The sequence below is a fragment of the Urocitellus parryii genome, chromosome X (genome assembly GCF_045843805.1).
Source record: "Urocitellus parryii isolate mUroPar1 chromosome X, mUroPar1.hap1, whole genome shotgun sequence".
NCBI lineage: Eukaryota > Metazoa > Chordata > Mammalia > Rodentia > Sciuridae > Urocitellus > Urocitellus parryii.
The window spans coordinates 106,920,157-106,941,538 of record NC_135547.1 but is presented as its reverse complement, the minus strand read 5'-3'; the positions used below and the strand labels follow the sequence as shown (position 1 = coordinate 106,941,538).

Sequence of the window (21,382 nt, the reverse complement as noted above, 5' to 3'; positions counted from 1 at the left end):
CATGCCTGATGGTTGGTAGGGGTGAGAAAGGGTGGAGAGAGGACAAAAATGACTGGCCCTTCAGAATGTTCTTTGTATAGCTGGGGACACTGGCATATGACTGTTATCCTATTGTCTTGGGAGGCTGAAGCAAGAGGATTGCAACTTCAAAGCCACCCTCAGCAACTTAGGAAAGCCCTAAGCAACTTAGCAAGAACCTGTCTCAAAATAAATTTTAAAAAGGGCTGAGAATGTGGCTCAGTGGTTGAATGCACCTGGGTTCAATCCCTGGTACAAATTTTTTAAAAAAAGAAGAAAGAAAGAAAAAGAGAAGAATTTTCTTTGTATAGAAAAGGCAGACAATATATTGGGAGGGAGGGCTTAAGCACAAGGACCCCACAAGTGGTTCCTGAAGCTCTGATTGTGCCTAATCATCCTCTTAATCTTCTAGATTCAAGGGATAATTCTAGATAACTCTATACCTTTATATGTATGCCACAAATAAGGAGCTGATTTTAATAATTTGTTTTTACAGATTCACAGACTTTCACAGTTAGAAGGTATGTTTAAAATCATTTTGCAGTTGAAAAAACTGAGACCAGAGATATGGAGACCTGTTTTGGGTATTATGGCAGGATACCCAGGTTTTCTGAACTCTCATGGAGGTTCATATGGAAAGGAAGGTAGATGTCAGAAGATTTCCTCAATGACTTTAGAGAAAAGGAAAACCCTTCTACATTCCATACTAATGATGAGAGAGAGAGAGAGAGAGAGAGACACACACACACACACACACACACACACACACACACACCAAAAGTTGGTTAGTGGTGAAAAAATGCCCCATAATGTCCACTTAACTCCAAGCTCCCAACCTTGATACTCTATTGACACACAGTAATGGTGGAAGAACTTCTATGTGTTTGCTGACTTTTCTTGCCCAGGCAACAGAAGGTACTTGTGGAAAGAGGAAACCATTATTGATATCACACCATTCTTTGGTCAGCTTCTACTTAAAGATGAAGGACTTTCCAGGTAAGTCTGCACCTAAAGAAAGTCAATTGTGCTGGGAGGGTTAATTCTAGGTCAGCACTAGATCTTTTGCTAAAATATCTACAGTGCACAATGGTCAAAGCACTGAAAAGAAGTGATTTACTGCATTGACGTGTAACCACAGATTACAGGTTATCACCACTGTTTATTGCTAACAGTAACAAATGACCATTTTTCCCTGGTCTCACTGAGACCCATGAAAGCCACAGTGTTTGGGGCTGACCTCATAGGAAGAATATGCCTAGGTCACCAGCAGGATATAAGAAAATCTAGCTGAGACCAATTTGTGTTCCCTGGTTTCCAAGGTGTTTTGTGCTCACGAGTGTTTTTTGTTTTTTGTTTTCTGGGGTTTTTTTGGTACTGGGGATTGAACCCAGGGGCACTCAACCACTGAGCCACATCCTAGCCCCTTTTTTGTATTTGATTTAGAGACAGGGTCTCAGTGAGTTGCTTAGGGCCTCTCTAAACTGCTGAAGCTGGCTTTGAACTTGCCATCCTCTTGTCTCAGCCTCCTGAGCCACTGGGATTACAGGCATGTGCCACCATCCCTGGCTACATGAGTGATTCTTTATGCAAGAGACAAAGTGCATCTTGATGTGTAGCCCTTGAAAGCAACAGGAGCTTGCATGTGGCCTCTCTGGACCCTACACTGTGAAGTATCCCGTGGCTGTGATGCATAACCTGGTTTCAGTGTTGTTTGTACACTGTATCCTGTTCCTGAAATGCAGATTTGGACATATTGCCATTTGGGTTCTCAGAGTCCTTTTCAGCAACTGAATTGTCTTAAGTGCCACCATTCATGAAAGGTAGGAGTCAGATTGTTTAGAAGACTCCCTACCTCGCATTCCTTCTTTGCTAAAAATATGAGTATGGCATTATTTAGAAAGAATAAAAAGATGATTCTGATAAAAGGTACAAAAATCAATGAATGATACTGGTCGTCAGGTTGCCCTTGATTTGAAGTGTCAACAGGCTTTGAAATTGGCTATTGATTATATAAATTTCTACTGAGATCAGGAAATGATAGAACCTGAGTCTAAAAAGTTAACAAAATGGATGAGAAGGGAATTGCAAACTGATGGAAGAGTTGATAAAAATTCAATCCCTTTCCAAGCGTGGTGGTGCATGCCTGTAATCCCAGTGGCTCATGAGGCTGAGGCAGGAGGATTACAAGGCAGCCTGAGCAACTTAGCAAGGCCCTAAGCAACTTAGTGAGACCCTATCTCTAAATAAAATATAATAAAGGGCTGGGGTTCAGTGGTTAAGTGCCCCTGGATTCAATCCCGAGGACCAAAAAAAAAAAAAAAAAAAAGTGAACAAGGCATTTGAATACAATAAATACAGAGATAGGAATTCTGACTGTTACTTTGACTCCACGGAGCAATATTAATGTGGCTGTGTCTGTCTTTTGGTTTTTGTTCCACAGAATATATCTGTTACTTAGCATCTGTGTTGAAAAGTACTCCACAGGAATGTTGGCCCAGTCAAATCTGGACAATAATGATTCATAACAATCTGAATGAACACCATGGCTACCAAATGAGATAATGAAGATTTAAGAAAGGTATTGGGAGCCAGGTGTGGTGGCAAACAGCTATAATCCCAACAACTCAGGAGGCTGAGGCAGGAGGATTGTGAGTTCAAAGCCAGCCTCAGTAATTTAGTGAGGCCATAAGCAACTCAGTGAGATCCTGTCTCTAATAAAATATAAAAAATTAAATACTCCAGTATTTCTTCTGGGGGATACATGGGTCTTGTTATAGAACCCCTCTTTTTAGAGTACCAATGTGGCTCAGTGGTTAAGCACTCCTGGGTGCAATCCCTGGTGCCAAAAAAAGAAAGATATTTGGTATATAATAGAAGGTTTATATGCTGTATGTCTCATCTGTCATAATATTATGTCTAAAAATATTGCTTTCTATCCCATTAGTGTGTGTGAAAAGTTGTAAGTGGGTGGGAGGACAATTTGGACACTTGGATCACTGAGAGAAGTAAGTTTAATTTGGTGGGCCTACTTTCCTGAGACTAAAAAGCCAGAAATTTGATGTGGATGGTTATGGAAATTTCAGAAAGAAGGAGAAGGATGGCAAGGTTCCTAGAATAACTAGAAAATGGAACCAATGATTACTGGAGAATGGAATCTGCAAGGTGCTCTTTTAACAGCTCAGCATCATGACTCAGAGGCAACCATTCTTTCCCTAGTGTGCAACTCAGGGGCAATAGGCAAATTTTAAATAGGACTCCAGTATTTCCTCTGGTAGATAAATGGGTCTTGCCATAGGGTCTCTCTCTTTAAGGTACCAATAGCTTTCAAACCACATAAACTGAGAAAATTAATTTGGCTATATCCTCAAGATATTTTTGATTCTGAAATAACAGAGACATGGCATCTAACCTATGTAAAAAGTGAAGACATGGTATATAGAAAAAGATTTTTGTGGGGGAGGGGGAAAATAATTATGCTGCCTCTTAGGACCCTCTCTTTTGAGGCTATGGATCCATATCCTACCTTTAAGGCTACTATCATATTGTATACAACTTCTTCTAGCAATAGGCTACAGATATGTAAGCCATGTTACTGTGGGTCCTGTCAGTCTTATTTAGCAATCCTTTAGGACACTATCAAAGGGTGAGGTACATTTACAGAGAAAGGGGCACCTGGTTTGTCGTGGTGAGAGGGGGTCCAGAAGTTTTGGCTTTATTTAGGTTATCGCAGGCACCAAACCGCTATAATATATGACTTGGTTGCTGAACAGAGGCAAATTATTCTCAATTTCTTGTTGTTTGCAGAATATTTGTCACATTTATCAACTGTAGTATATTTAGCCCTATGGTTTGGGCTCTTTCCAACCCCACACACACTAATAAACTAAATATACTTGCTTTGATAAGTACATTTTAACTTCTGCTCTTAGTAGTTGGCTATATTTTTAATTTTAGAAGCCACTCACTTATGGAATGTCATAAGAACCACAGAAGGAGAAAGAAAAAGCTTAGATTATCTTTTTTCAGAATTTTCACCAGGGTATCAACTATATGAACCAGCTTATAAATCCTTCTTACTGAGATTTTCTCTTTGTCTTTGCTATCAAGTTCAATTTTCATTCACAATGCATTGAAAGACACTATAGAGTCATGCAACATTAAACCAATTACCAACTGGGGACATTATAGGCCAATGGTGATGCTCCTGAGTTAAGTAGCAAATTCTCTATAGTGGATAAAATTGTGTTATTCAGTATTCTGCTAGGGAAATGAAAAAAATAAGATCAAGTGCTTAATAGAGGTGGCAGTGGATATTTTCTAAGGAATCTATAATTCAAACTCTTCCCTGGCATCAGGAAATCACTGAGATAACATCATTAATTTCCATTAGAGTAAGAGTTAGTAGAAGAGACCTTGGTAGGAAAAGCTAGGCAGGGCAAGTTTCATTTGCCTATACTACAGACAACAGCTCTTTATCATGGCTTTGCAGGCATAGAAATGACAAAAGGCTGGAAGATAAACCTAAGCAAATATAAAATTAAGAGGAAATTCCTAAATCACATACTGCAAAGTTACCAAGTAATATGACCTCACATGTTTTAAAAAATAAAAGGATTGGGGAACTCTTCAGTCTGCATTTTTAATATAGCATGACGCATAACACCCTTCTTGCATTCTTGAGAACTCAGTACCTAATTTAGATAAATACACTCTAATTTTGTTATCCTTGAATTTTTTCAAATAGGAAAAAGTTATACTGCAAAAGGAAATGCTGAAAACTTCAAATCTGTTAAAAAGTGAAAACTTAGAGCAATCATTCTACATTCAGAGCTTAACCTTATTACAAGGTTCTCACCTTGAATGGGCAACCTTTTTTACATTATTAAATTCCACAATTTCTCCAATGTTTATCTGAAATGTTAACATAACTTGAAATGATAGGTAATAAAACACGTAAGCAAATAGAATTTTTTTTTTGGCAGGAAAATGGAATAATGCCTACACTCAGGGTCAAAAGGAACACTATAGAAAGGGCAATCATAAAACATTATAGACATTTCCATCTAGTCTATTTCTGAGCTTTTTCATAGTATAACCTGGAACAGCTGGTTATCTCTTTTGAATCCTTGGATCTTACAGAAATATTCTACAGTACTTTATAATAACCAGTTCATAATTCCCCTTTTATCAAAGGAAAGCAGTATGTCTGAGATAGGGCAGGGTCAGGTGAAGAAAAAAAAATGGAAGATAACTTTCTCCATCCAGCCCTTTTACTCCACCCTACCCCAAACTGCTTTGTCCCTGATAAGGTACACTAACAGGTCCCTAAGTAAATCCTAAACCCTAAGGATCCTTTTAAAAACCACCTTAGGTTTTTAAACCTAAGGTAGTGGAGCACACCTGTAATCCCAGTGAGGCTGAGACAGGAAAACCACAAGCCAGTCTCAGCAATTGAGGGAGACCCTGTCTCAAAATTCAAAAAAAAAAAAAAAAGTAAAATAAAGGGCAGTAAATGTGGCTCAGTGGTTAAGTACCCCTGGACTCAATCTCAGGTACCCCCCCCCAAAAAAAAAGTAAAAAATAAAAAAACACCACTTGAACTTGGCAGCTGTATAGCTGAAAAAAAAAATAACTTCAGGCTATGTGCTATGAGGAAATGGAAGACTCAGTTGACTTTCATTAATGCATTCCTTCCATGACAACATATCGAACCCTACTCTGTGCCAGGCTTGGTGCTAAGGCTCGTGCTAAGTACTGGGCATACCAAAATGAAAAAGAAAGGCTTATCCTCTCTTCTAGAAAATTCTACTTCTTGGAAATTTCCATGTCTATGAAAGAACCATATGCCAGCGACTCTTTGACTATTTTATCATTAGCCTCTAAATGTTTCCCTAATTGAAACCCCTCCATTCCTGAAGCATTGGTGGTAAAGATTCATGGTCCTTCTTTCTTTCCCAGTTCTGGCCCCAATTCTGGATGATTTCAACACTGGCCCGGATACTGCATGCAGCCTCTCAGTTCCTTAACTTCTGATTTCATTTCCATGGAAATCTACACCTATCCTACTCATATCTCTGTTACCTACTCAAATGGTCATATCCTAGACCTTATCAATCACCTGGAACTCTTCCACTTTCACTATTTCTTCCTCTGCCTCCCCTGAACAGTCAGCCTCTTGATTCCTCACCCTCCTAAATAGTAGCTTCCACCTGAATTCACAGCTTCTCCTACCCAACACAGACTTGACAGCATTCTAACCCTTCTTTTGCCCAAATCCTCACTTCTCTCACACATCTGCCCTTTACCCCAGGACAGAAGTATTTGGCTTCTGACTGCTACATGCACCTGAAGAAACACGGCACCCTTGTAGATTGGTACCGTTATAAATCACTTAACTAACTCCACATGTCATAATGCTGGTTTTTAACTCAACCCTCTCTCTTATTCTCCACAAAGATAGACCCAACCTCATTTTATCACCTTCCATGCTGAAGTGAATCACAGGGACTCTCCTCCAACTCCATATAGAAAGCACATGGCTTTAGATGGGCATCCCTCACCTTCCTGCTACCAAGCTTCTTAGTTACCTGGACCTGCACATGTCCTTTCCTCTATCCCACCCATTATAGTGGAAAGGAGGTACTCTCCCCAGTCTCAAGCTCTAGGTCACCTACTTGCCCATTTCCTTTGAGAATGCACATTTTTACTGTCTCCTCTTGAGCCAGTGAGTTTAACCTCACCATGTTCTCTTCTCATATTCCTATAAATACACTCAAGTGTCTCAGTAATTCCTCAGCTCCTTTCAGCTAGTTATCCTCATCTTCCTTCTGCTTCACAATTAAATTTCTCCAGGAACTGTCCATACCTACCATCTCTACATTCCCACTTTTGATCTGCTTTTGCCTTCATGCATCACCTCCACCATGCCTCTAAAATCACAAAGTTACTAAGGACCTCTTCAGTTCTAAATCCAATGGGTATTATCCCCAACTTCATCCTAACATCTGAGCAACTTCTCACCCTACTGAAAGTTCCCTTCTTTCTTCTCTTCTGTTGGCCATTCCTTGTAGTCCTTTTTGTAGGTTGCTTATCCTCTCTTCTAAATAACTCTTCTCTCTCAACACTCTGGGTCATCTCATCCTCCCTATAGTTGATTATAAGCAGCATCTACATGCAGCATCTACATTTGCCTGGTAGCCCAAGCCAGGAACCTAAGCATCTTCCTTGATACCCTTCACTCACCACATCAAATAAATCACTTAGGTCTATCAAATCCACCTCCTAAGTATTTCTAAATTCTGTCCACTTGTCTCCATTCTTCTTGGCTAATTCAGGCCACCATATTGCAGGTTCTGATTTCTGCAACAGGTCTCTATTCTGTCAGCTGCACAACCCTTCAATACAATCTGGTTTGTTTCACAGCCAGAACGATTTTTCTAAATGAAAATTCAATCATGTCATCCCCTTGCCAAAATGTCTTGAATGGCTCCCCACTGACCTCTAAATTCTTTAACTTGGGTTTGAAAAGCCTTTCGAAATCTGCCTCCAGCTTCTTTCTCCAGCCTAAGATTTCACAATAGCCCTCCTTGGAATTCTGTGCTTTAGCCATGATGGAGTATTTTCTGTTCTTAAATGCATCATGCTTTCTTTGGGCTCCACACCTTGGATCATAATCTTCCTTCTGACTAGAACATTCTTCCTAGAGTGAGCTCTACTTACCCTTCTGAACTCACCTAGCTTAGACATCACCTCTTCAACCAAACTTTCTCTGAACCTCACTCCACACAGCTAGCTGTTCTCACAATACCCCATTCTTCCACTGTCACACAACTAAATACATGATATTGAAACTGTCTCTGCACTTTTCCTTAGTGCCCACCAAGCCTGAAAATAGAGACAACATCACTTAGAGTTTTTACCAATCGTGGACATTCTTGATGACTTTATACGAACATCTGTCTATATCTCCAGATTTTATAGACATCTTGGTATCCATCATTAGATTGTAAATACCTTTATGGTGGGGGCTGTGCCCATCGGTTTCACCGGCATATCATCAATGTATATAGATAAACAATATTACACCATAATTCACTTTGTTGACAACAAAGAAATACACTAAACTATAACCCTTCAGGCTTTCTCAAAAAATATATGCTAAAAAGCACCAAAAAGCAATCCATTCTTTTTTCTTAACTACAGCATTCATTGGTACATTAACATTCAATAAACCATACACATCTGTGAACTTGATTTGGATAAGATCGTCATCAACTTCTAATACTAAATGCCCTTTGTAAGAAGAAACAAAAGATAGAAAGGGGAAATAATGTGAGTTTCATATAGATAATTATGGATACCAATGCTATTAACTGGAATATTAAAATTATCAACATATTATCAACATCAGGAGCTAAGGACTATTCATGGGAATAATTCTAAATATAACAAAGTGGTCTAGATAAACACTAGGCCAAAGATACTGTAAAGAATGAATGCTATGTTGCAATAAGACTTGTGAAAGCTGTATCAGCCCTGTCCAAGTGAAAACACTTCCAGTCCACTTTATTTTTTAAGCAAAGAAAAATTATCAAAATCTTCAAGTACTGGATAATACTTACAACAAAGGGCCTTCTGCAGTCTTCGGAGTTTCATGGCAGTCCTATAAGCTGAGAACCTGACATTATTCAGATCAGCTGAAGAAAAAAAGGGGGGAAACAATGATCGTTTGTTATTTCATCAGAAAGCACAGACCAAAATCCCCAATGATTTGCCAACAACAACAAAAATAGGCTAGCAAAAAAAAAAAAAAAAAAAAAAATCTTGTATCTATGCTCCAAGCTTTGGAAGGTCAAATTGTTGGGGTAAAGGGGGGAAAAAAAAAAACCTTCGCTCTTTGAAAATCAGGAAAACTAAGTTCTGTGACAGATGACAGTGGCAGAGCCTACAGAGTCATTCAGGTAGTCCTTGTTCCCAAGAGGAAAAAGAAGGACAGGCATTATCTTTCTTTCAAGACTGTAATCTGGATCTACTATAGTGAATCTCTGCTGCCCAAGATTAAAGAGAACATGGAATACGTTAATGAAATAGCCATAAGAAGTTAGTAAACAAGTAATAAAATAACAACTCTTGTGGTTATAAAATTTATATATGCTCACTGTAGAAAATGTAAAGATTATGGGAAAATATAAAACTGTATTAAAATCATCCAATGTTAACATTTTGAACATTTTTAACCTGTGTGTATCTGTAAAAATAATTTTTTAATTGACAACAAATTATATGTTTATCACATATAATACAACATGATGTTTTGAGGTGTCTATATACATAGAATAGTTTTAAATCTAGCTAATTAACATGTATTACCTAATGCAGTTATCATTTTGTGGTAAGAAAACGTAACGTCCATTCTCTAAGCATTTTTCACAAATACAATATACTCCCATTAGCTATAGTCACCATAGTGAAGATTTCCTGAACTTATTCCTGTTAACAATCATTTTGTATTTTTTGACCAACAACTCACTTTATTATTCTCAGGTGCGATCAATCATTCTAATATGCAGCATAAAGTAACAATAATTTTTCTACCAGTTTCGTTTGAGGTTCTGAAGATTGAAACCAGAGCCTTGAATACTGTAGTCAAGTACTATGCCACTGAACTACAGACCCTTATCCTACACTTAATGTACTGTTTTCTATAGTCATCTGTCTATCAAGCCCCCAACTCACCTAGCAGGAACCTACATTCAGCTGGTGCTCTTATTCAAGTTTGCACAAATCTTTTTTTTTAATTTATTAGTTGTTGATGGATCTTTATTTATATGTGGTGCTGAGAATGGAACCCAGTGCCTCACACCTGCTAGGTAAGTGCTCTACCACTGTGCCACAATCCCAACCCCAAGTTTGTCCAAATCTTGATATACACTGGGATACAGTTGTTTTCTAGTGTTTTTGTTCATGTGTGTTTCAGGAACATAGGTCCCAAAAGCTCCTTGAAGATAAGAAGTCTTTCACCTACTTATGTCATATTTCCCAGCAACTTCATATACAACTGGTCTTTGAAAAAGCAAGTCTAATACAACTAGGGGACTGATTGAATGAATAAATAAACCAAAGAATGAAAGAAAATATACTGACAAACATGACTAAATGCCATCATCAAATGGCACCCATAAAACCGATTCTAATGGGTTGTTAGGAAAGGGCAATAATTTAATCCATATCCAAGTCACTTAGGTCAACATTATTAGCTTTATGGCTTTCACAGAAACCAAACATAAAATCCTGAATTTAAATTAGGGGGAAGAAAATAATGTCTGTAACTTAAAAAAAAAATTTAAAGACTGTCAATACCAAATAATGGCAAGGATATGGAGCAACTGGAACTCTCACACACAGCTGGTGGGGGGGGATGTAAACCAATACAACTCTGGAAAATCAGTTCATAAATCACATATGTCTACAAAAAGATGAGCCAGGCACTGTGGCACATGCCTGTAATTCCAGCAATTCAGGAAGCTGAGAGAGGAAGATTGCTCAAGTTCAAGGTCAGCCTCAGCAACTGAGCAAGGCCCTGAGTAACTTAGTGAGACACTGTCTCTAAATAAAATTTAAAAAGGGCTGGGGAATGTGGCTCAGTGGTTAAGTGCCTCTAGGTTCAATCCCCAATGCCAAAAAAATATGGATATTAATGTCCACAGCAATTTTATTCAAAGTAATCCCAAACTGGAAACAAACCAACAGGGTAATGGATAAACAAACTGTGGTCCAGTTGTACAATGGCTACTGCGCTCCAATAAAAGAGAAGTAACTACTGATAAGGCAATAATATAAATTGATCTGAAAAATACTGAGCTAGGAGTTGGGGCTGTAGTTCAGTGGCAGAGTGCTTGCTAGCATGTATGAGGCACTGGGTTCAATCCTTAGCACCACATTTTTAAAAAAAAAACTAAACAAATAAAGGCATGCTATCCATCTACAACTATAAAAAAACAAAACAAAACAAAACAAAACACTGAGCTGGGTATTCCATTTCATGAAATTGTAAAACGTGCAAAACTCACCTATAGTATGGATGGTAGTCTAGGGTGGGGGTGAGTGGGCACTGACCACAAAGGAACACAAAGGTATTTTCTACATGATTGAAATATATATTTTTATTGCTGTGGTGGTTACATAAGTGTATATGTTTGTCAAAACTCAAACTGAACCCTTAAAATGGAAGCATTTTATGGTGTTTAAATTATGCCTCAAGAAAGTACATTTTAAGAGTTTAAAAAAACCCTCACGTGGACAGTACAATATGATGTATGAGTGCGTTAGCTAAAGGTACACTGTAGAGGCGGTCAGTTGTCTTAATCAGGAATGCATACTCTAGGGGTGGTTGGCTAGCAATTAATCAAAAAGCCTCACTCCAGAGGCGGCCACTGTAAGTGCTTCAGCTATATTTAGTTCCTATTACACCATGGGTTTCATTAATTATCCTAATTAATGTTAGACGAGCTTGTGTTGATGATGTTAGTAGTTTGCAAAATACAAGGATCTGAAAACGATTTAGAAACATTCACCACATTTACATTAAGAATCTAGCAGGTCCTGTATCTTTACAAATGGTGCTGGATTCCAAAATATCCAATGAATCCAGCTGTGATTCACTGGATTCTTGGTTGCCTGAATTCAATCAGATGATTGACAGAATCCTGCTAGGAGATCAATGGTTCTCAAACTTGAGTGTACATGTGAATCACCTGAGGGCTGGCTTAAACACACAGATCTCCCAGATCCCACCCTTAGATTTTCTGATTCAGTAGGTCTGGGGAGGGCCTGAGAATCTGCATTCCTAACAAATTTCCAGGCCATGCAGTTGCCGCTGGTCTGGGGACCACACTTCTGAGAACCACTGTAATGGACCCATGGAGACTGTGAGCTTCTCACATCACAAAAGACAGAACTGATGTTTCACTATGCCTTTGATGCAGGCTGTAAGATTATTTTGTGCCCACTAGCTAATAAATGTTCATATGTGACAGAGCTTATTCTGAGACTTGCTTCCATTATAACCTGGCAGCCGAAATGAGGATAAGAAGGCAGCTCTTAGCTACCTCTAACCACAGGTGGCTACCAAAACCTACCAAAGAGAACCTACATGGGTCCTTCATAGAAAAAATGTGAGTCAAGGACCAAAGACACCTGAATCTTTTTGGAACTTATCAGAAATGCAGACTCTCAGGCCCCACCCAGATCTATGAATTAATGTCAACATTTTAACTAGATCCCCAGGTAATTAATACGGACATTCAAGTACAACCAAGTCTTTAATTGTTCATTTTAATAAATTTTTCTTGTTCCTTGTTGTTAAGCTTCAAGTTATAAACTCTGACAAAACCCATGATCCCCCCCCCCCCGTCATCAGTCTACATTCTACTTGTGGGCTTTTAGGAGATTGTTTTATAAGTATTATAATAGTCAATTGGGACAAAAACTCACCTCTAAGACACATTTATCATACATTTACCAACAAAAGATATTCAATAAGTTAAAAGCATCTAAGAGTATCCTGAAAGGTTAAATGTACAGATTCTTCTTGAAGTGAGTTAAAATTTTTCCCCTGGCCTTGTTCTCTGGAGAGAACTTGATTTATCTGAATTCCACTGATTTTCCTTGGTTCTCTCTCCCCCAAGAGTCATGGTTCTCCCTTTGTCTCTTTTTTCCAATCATTGATACCTTTTAGGGTGGTCTCAACCAACTCATGGCAAGAATTGAGTTGTCTTGTAGCATTAGTCCACAAAAAACAATCCCTGTCCTTCCTGCTCCAGATGGGTATAATACTATTCACCAGTGAGACCAGATTTTTCCTATGCTAGTATGGAGCTCCTTAATACACACTCACAGTTGAGTTCCCTTAGCTGAACTCTTTATGTTGAGACACAGAAATGCACTTTGGGTCAAATACAGATCACTTAACAACGGCTTCTAGCAGTTTCCAAGGGATGAGCCTCCAACCCTAAATTTTCTTGTATTCATTTCCTTATACAAAAATGTGGAGTACAGGCTACATTGCAACCAAACATCTTGATAGAAGTTAGTGGCACAAGATTTCTCTTTTTTTTTTCCTTTCTTTCTAATCTTCCGTTTAAATTGCCTCTTATTCATTTAAGTTTCCTATCTTCCTTCTTTCATAATACCAAGATCCTTCTCTTGTGACTCCAATTTGACTCCCCTTTCCAGTTTTCCTGGTTCTATTCAGAATTCAAAACAAATGGTCCAAATGAGGTCAGGCACTCCATTAAATCTCAAAGTTCCTATCAAGAATTGGCAAATTCCAGGAACTAGAGACTCAAAGGGAGAGGCAAAGATGATCTGATTCTTTCAGGGCGTGGAACACTGTGGAATGGTATCAAGAGAAAGGATCTGAACAACCCTGCTCTAGCAGTGCTCAGTTTTCTTAAAGCAGTTCAAACTTAGCTCTCTTTAGAAAATCTTCTAATTATGACACATTCAGCCTCTAGTTAATCTTCCTGATAGACTTACATCGTACCTCCAATCCACTGTAAAGAACAAGCCTTCTGCCATCCATTTTCTACACACCATATTCCATCCACCCCATTCTCAAAACAGTGATTCAAGAGTATCAGAAGAAAATAGCAGGATAAATGGCTACTCTCCAACATCATGCTGCAGAAGTCATATCAATTTATATTGAATAATTACAGTGATTTGCAGTGGAGTTCTGATGCCCTAAAAGTCCTCCTCAAAGTTACCGTCTGTGTTGAGTATGCATGTGTTGCTAGGAATCTGCAGCGCCACTCCCTCTGGCTTACAGCTGGAAGAGATAAGTCTCTGCCTTGTGAAAATGTGTAGGATGCACACAGAATCCTCAAGATGTGATACAGCTGCGAACAATGTGAAGCTGTCCTGGGCTGACACTTGAGATTACTGTGCAGCTAAAAAATGCAAGCAGTTTAGTAATGCTAAAGCCCCTCATTCCAGTGGCCCATGGGAGACTAGCCTCCACTTTCCTTGGGAACTGTCTTTCCAGAACTCTGATCCAAGTTGTAATGAGTTCACTAGCTCTCACAGCCGGAACTCCAAGAAGGGAGTTACACCATGTTTCCATGGCAGCTGGTAGAAAGCACACTTCACAAGGATAAAAATGCTGAACTGTACATTCCTCTTCCCAACTTGCATTATTTTTATTCGGGACTTGTTCTAGCCTAGAAATAGAGAAATCTAGAAACTTAAGGAATGAGGGCAAATATCTCAAGTTCAATTATCAACTACACAGCCCAGACACCCTTTACGTGGAGACACAAAACAAGTAACAAAGACTTTGTCCCTTTGTTTAACCTCTGAACTTCTGACTTTGGTAAATATTTCTGCTTTATGATTTTTAATTTCATTCTGTGGTAGGTAGTAGTGGAAGGTGATGTCAAATTCATAAGAAAAGAATGGTCAATCAAGTTCCAGTCACAAATCTGACCATGCTAGACATGCTCTTGCAAAAATACTGGTAAACACAGCATGTTTGAGTCATGGGAAAATGTAGAAGATATTATAGAAAGAAAACATTAAGCCCCATTTTTTTCAATTTTATAGCTGGTTTCTGCCTTTTAATAATATTGCCAAAATCCTGCTAACTCTGACTGAACTGAAGTCCAAAATTTAATAAACAAGGAGTGTAGCTGGGTGTGGTGGTGCACACCTTTAATCCCAGAGGCTGGGGAGGCTGAGGCAGGAGGATCAAAAGATCAAAGCCAGCTATAGCCACTTAGTGAGACCCTGTCTCAAAATAAAAATAAAAAGGGGCTAGGGATGTTGCTCAGTGGTTAAGCACCCCTGGGTTCAATTCCCAGTACCAAAAACAAAAAACAAAAAACAAACAAAAAAAGGAAAAACAAGGAGTGTTTATAGTCCAGCTTCCAGTGGGCTTTCTGGAAAGATCCAAAGTTCCAGTATGCTTATCTATTAGGTAGAAAGAATGACAATGACCTCATAAACTTAATGAGTGGAAAGGGCTGTATGGCTAAAGATCATTCCAACAGATATCAGTGTTGTGGTCTTTGTATTTTCCTACCAACTCTATTTCCCAGAAGAAATTTAATCCAAATCTCCCAGGTGATCATGAGTGGAAAATAAAAATAGGAGAAAATATGATATTTCTTGGCACAGTCCCAAATCCAGTGTTTAGCAGTCAATGTGCATTAAACTACTGTATGTCTATTTAAATAATTTTCCAAATTTTCCCAAAAAAGACAAAAACAAAGCTCCTCCTATAAAAATGGAAAATTTTAAATATAATATCTATGATTCCTTAGCCTCATTTTTCCTAGAATGTTCTAATGGGGCCATGCATAATAAATATTTTTGCCAGCCCAAACTCACTAGAATGGACAAGAACGATGGGTCCTAATGAGGCTTGAGATAAACTGACTAATTTAAATCAAATCTGGCTTAAAAGCAAATTAAGCCAAGATGTACAGGCTTCAGAAGATTAGAATTATTGGAAACTAGTGAGAAACAGACCAGGATTTCTGGAACATACCTTTAAAGCATTAGCGAGAGAAGAACATTAACACATCATACTAAGCCTATAGCTGTTTAGATATATTTGAGGCCTTTTAAATCTAAACTCATTAAAACCTCATCAACACAGAGCTTTACTTAAATAGGAAAACACACACACACACACACACACACACACACACACACACACCTAAGCAGGAATTACACATTCATACTCACATGAACTATAGAAATCCCAGTCTGTGAATTCATAATTACTGGCAAGTTATGTTTCCAGATGTGAGGTGGCATTACTTATTTGCCACCAGTGACTTTCTAAAGATCTTCTAATAAAGTATCGAGTGTGGTATACAATGTGGAACACAGAATTGAGGAAAAGGGAACAAGGTCATAAACAAAACACTGAGAACTGCAAGTATGAAATAAAAGATAGCACAAAATCCTGGCTGTGAACTGTTCAAGGCCTTTCTGGCTCCAACCTCTCTCCCTTGGCCTTCCTCAGCACAATGTCACCACTTCTTAGCAACACTGTAATAGTGGAAGAGTTGAAATTCAAATGAGTTTTGCTCATTGTTAGCTGCTTTGGTAAAAGATTCATTGAGAAAGCAGCTTCTGTAACAAATGGTCAATATGAAATTTTTTGTGCGGGGAAACTATGTATCTTTGGGATTAGTTCTGGGGTCTGACCAGATAGGGAGGTGACTCATAGAGAAACTGCTATGCCATGTTCCTGTTACTCAAGCTTCAAATCAGGAAGGCTCTAGATTCTAATTCCCAAAACCCTGCCCCCTCCCCCCAAAAAATTACATACACACATACACCATAAGGATGATGCTGGGTAGATGGATGCACCCCTTTCTGTGTATGGGTGCTAGGAACTGAACCCACAGGACTCTACTACTGAGCAACATCTGCTGTCTTTCTACTTATTTTTGTATTTGGGTTTTTTTTTTCCATTTTTTGACAGAGGGTCGCCCTGAATTGCCCAAGCTGGCCTCCAACTTTCAATCCTCCTGCCTCAGCTGGGATCATAGGCATGCACTACCACTACATAGGCTTTCTTAATCATTAGTTACTTTATATTTATCTATTTATTTTAATAAAAGTAAAACTAATTTGAAAATGTTATTTAAATGCATTTATGTTATAGACTTAAAATAATTCTAATGATTTTAAAATAGCCTTCAGGCAAAAAATGCTTTGTAACACCAGGCATGATGACATATACCTGTAATCCCAGCAGCTTGGGAGGCTGAGGCAGGGTTCAAAGCCGGCCTCAGCAACTTAGTGAGGCCCTAAGCAACTCAGCGAGACCCTGTCTCTAAATAAAATACAAAAAAGGGCTGAGGATGTGACTCAGTAGTTAAGTGTCCCTGGGTTCTAGTATCTAGTGTGGCATAAAATGTGGAACACAGAATTGAGGAAAAGGGAACAAGGTCATAAGCAAAACAGAGAACTGCAAGTATGAAATAAAAGATAGCCAAAATCCTGGCTGTGAATTGTTCAAGGCCTTTCTGGCTCCAACCTCTTGCTTGGTCTTCCTAAGCACAATGTCACCACTTCTTAGCAACAATGTAATAGCGGAAGAGTTGAAATTTTTTTTAAAAAAACTGCTTTATAGCTTTTTAAATAATCCATCTTGAACTGGGGCTGTAGCTCCATGGTGCAGTACTTGTTTAGCATGCATGGGGCCCTGGGTTCCATCCCCACGACCAAAAAAAGAGAGATTCATCTATCTATAATCCTTTTATTTATCCTTTCAGTACCAGGAATCATACCAAGGACATGAAATATACTGCCCTCTTTGATTCTACAGTCTAGTGAATGAGAATGACAGTAGTCAAATAATCATGTGTTCTGTGAAGTAAACACACAGGAAGCCAAGAGTCTGTACACACAGGGATATACACATGAGGTAAGCTTCTCTGAGAAAGTGAAATTGAAGCAAAGACCTGAAGGATGATGGGAGCGAGCCAGGTGAAGAGTGGGCAGAGCACAGCAGGGTAATAGTTCAGCACATGCAAAAATAGCTCTGAAGCACAGAAGAGCGTGGGCCAGTAGGAATCCTTAGAAGGCCAATAGTGCTGAAATCTCAGAGTGAGGAGGAAGAGTGGCCCCAGAAAAAGCCTGACAGGTACACAGAGGGGAGCTCATGCACATCATATTAAGGACATAGGGTCTTGGGACTTCTAGTTAAGCACACCATATGGAACAGACTCATTTGTCTCTCATTATTCCTTAAACTCTACTAGGATGACAGAACATAAATTTAAAATGACATTTACTCAAAAGGAAAGAAATAAAACAGGAGAGGAGATGAAAGTAGATCAGAGCTCCTATATCTTGGAAGTGTAGAAAATGATCTGATGGTAACCCATTTAGGAGACCAGAGAAATTCAAAGTAAATTGATGAAGGTTGTGGGTGGGGCGAGGGGGGGCAAGGAGCTTGGGAGAAGCTAAGAAGCATGCTAACTTATGTACCCAGAATTTTCAGAAATGAGATGCTTCAGGATCCTTAGAAGGCTGAATTATGACTAATAACAGAAGGCTTAGTTAGATGCAAGGTTTCAAAGCCCTAAACACCTTCTCCTCCACCCCATGCAACCAAGCTACCTAGCCACCTGCTGCTTAGTCACCATAGGAGGCTGAATTTTAAGGAGCAACCAAGTTGAGGAGTGGGAGAAAATCTGAAGACCTGTGTGTCAAATCACCATACTGAAAAAAAATCCTTTCCTTTGTTTTCTGCTCCTAAATTCCATATAATCATGCCCCCTTTTTGTTTTGGTACTGGGGATTAAACCCAGGGGTGCTTTAACACTGAACTACATCTCCAGCCCTTTTTTTTTTGAGACAGGAACTCAATAAGTTGCTGAGGCTGGCTTCAAACTTGCAATCTTCCTGCCTCAGCCTCCCTCAGCTTCAGTGGTTCATTATAAGTATGAATCACTACATCTAGCTGGTCTGCCATTTTAAAAGTTATTCCATCTAAGTACTGCCTTATCTACCTTCCTTGTTTGCAAAAGGAACTGGAACTTCAGCAAGGTACCTAGTCATTAAAGTGATCCTCAACTTCCAGTCATCCATATTTGTCATCAAACTCATAAGGGTTTTTGTTGTTGTTATTGTTTGTTGAGGTGCTAAGAATGGAACACAGGGCATTGCCTATGCCAGGCCTATGCTCTACCACTAAGCTATACCCTCAACCCCATCCAATTATAACCACACCAAATCAAGTCAATATGCTTTCCTTCTAGTCTCCCTCTTGATAAGCAACTTAGTCACACAGGCCACTCTCACTGTTGGGACTGCTCTCTTTGGCTCAAACTTTCAGTCACCACTCTCCAGGTTTCCTCAATCCTAACATGGCTAACTTTTAGATCTCTCAGAACTACATGAACTTATAAGTTTACCTCAATCTCCTTTACCTCTCTTCTAAACTTCTTTAATTAACAAATTTCACCACTCTCTCTTCATAACTGGACACATCCCAGAATCTCCAGGGCAGAACCAGTTTAATTAAATTTTACTCTTTATAATAAAGACACTAAAAATTACCAAGTGTGACTTAATTTGTATAACATTGCAAAGCTCCCCGTACAGCCAACTTTACAGAGCATTTCTTAAAAATGTGGGGGCCAAACTTTTTGGGATCGTGAAACATACGGTTGACACTATCTGTTTTCATTTACCATCACTTCTCAGTTGGAGAATCTGTGGAAATTTTGCTTTAATGATGAAAATAAACAGCAATAAATTTCCTAATCTGCTTTAATGTTAACCTCGCCTTTCTGCCTTTCCAGTTTTATAAAGTCTCAACCAAATTTTCAAAATGTTAACATTCCCACATGGCCTGTACCTTCTCAGTTTACTTCTACATTCTACACCCTTATCTCCCAAGATTTTAATATATGATCTTTCTCCCAAGACTCCAATCTCTCTCAATTACTTCTTCATTAACAACAGACCACAGGTCAGAGACTGGTTGAATTTAGTTTGCAGATTTGGGTTTTGAATGGTTAGTCAGCATTGGTTCATGTAATGCTTTTTAAATTGTTGCTTTGTCATTAGTTAAAAATCTGAGGATTTTCCACATCTAGTATAGTTCGCTGGAAGAACCTGAGGACCGATGACAATTGAGGCCCACATTCTTATATGACATCTTCCTTTACCCCAACAGAAGTTTTCAGGTTGCCCCAGTTGTCACCTTCAGTCATTTAAATTTCCTTAGCCCAAGGAGGCAGTTCTTTTTAGATCTAACTTTAGCCAGATCACCCTGCCTTATTCTCCCAAAAGGTTTACATCTGCCTTTCAGTTACATTCTTTTTCAGGCCCACATCAAAGCATGGAGTCCCTCCAATAACTAGCTATTATCTGACTTTCACTCAAATTACTCTACGGAAACAGTTGTTACAGGGTTTTCCAAAAACTTTCCAGTTATTAATTCTTTGGACTCCACCTTTAACTAATTCATTCAAACTAAATGATTCTACCACCAAAAATATTGCCACAATATACTTACTTTTCCAGTACAAGAACAGATGGGGGGGGCAGGGATTGTGGCTCAGTGGCAGAGCACTTGCCTTGCATATACGAGGCACTGGGTTCGATCATCAGCACCATATAAAAATAAATAAATAAAAGGTTTTTGAAAAAAAAAGAATAGATGGGAAGACAGGCCTACATCTATAGTCTCCTGACTATAATTACTGATAATGACAATTAATATGTTTTAAATTACCAATTAATAGTTATTTAAGTAACTATTGGATAGGGATTAAAGAATCAGGCTTCTAAAATACTTTGGAAGGCTGGGGATGTGGCTCAGAGTATTTGCTCTTCCCAGGTTCAATCCCCAGCACTGAAAAAAAAAATGAAATAAATTATTGTGGAAAACAAAAATATACATTCACCTATACAAAAACAGTATACATATCCTGGATGTTTGTGATGATGTGTCAAGTGAAATACCACATACAAAACTCTGATTTTGCCGCGTATAGAGGTGCATGTCTGTAATCCCAGCTACTGGGGAGGCTGAGGCAGGAGAATCAAAAGTTGGAGACCAAACTGGGCAACTTGGTAAGACTCTGTGTCAAAATAAAAACTGAAAAGGACTGAGGAATGTTGCTTAGTGGTACAAGGGCTCACCTAGCACAAACAAGGTCTGGAAGTCAATCCCCAGTACATGGTGGGGGGAGGGGGGGCTCTGGTTGTGTCTGTCAAAGAAAAAGCAACATCTGGATAGTAGTTCACATGGTGAGAACAGATTTTATTCAGGAGTATAGAAATAGGGGGAAAGAGATCTCAGTAGAAAACTGGGCTCAATTCTGCACAGCATGAACAAGGGAGAATTTACAGCCAAGGAGTGGGTAGGAGTTGGTGGATGGAAAATTACCAGAAGAAACATCAGGGATAAGGAGGGATTCTGGCTAAAACTACCTAACAAGGTTCTGATAGAAGACAGGCCAGGGTGATCAGACATCACCTGGGGGATGGTAGAGGATGAAGAACTTGATCAGATATTGAGGGTGATAGGATCAGAAGGATCCCATGAGGGTGTGAGGCAGTTCTTGTTAAACTGACTTGGCAAGATTCTTGAAAAAACTGGGTTTTAGAACAAAGTGCACAGATGGGCCAAGGAGAAGATATTCAGAAGCCTGACTAAAGTTTGGTGATGCAAAAAAAAAAAAAAAAAATTCTCATGAGTGTGCTTATGTATATACAAAACCATACAATGCAAATAAACCATTGTGTACTTTCATATACCAAACACAAAATTAATTTCAAGAACATAGGCTATATTCCAGTGAACATTTTTAAGGTTAATGGAATTGGA

The 21,382-nt window shown here is 38.9% G+C and overlaps 1 protein-coding gene across 3 annotated transcripts in view; it reads right to left on the bottom strand.

Annotated features, from left to right (window-relative positions):
* The window catches only part of Dmd (dystrophin), a 2,014,880-nt gene that overhangs the window by 92,136 nt on the left and 1,901,362 nt on the right, over positions 1–21,382 (bottom strand). For all 3 annotated transcript variants that reach the window (XM_077794046.1, XM_077794047.1, XM_077794048.1), the window contains one exon: positions 8,640–8,714. In XM_077794046.1, coding sequence (XP_077650172.1) covers positions 8,640–8,714 — 75 coding nt within the window. The remainder of the gene's footprint in view (positions 1–8,639; positions 8,715–21,382) is intronic.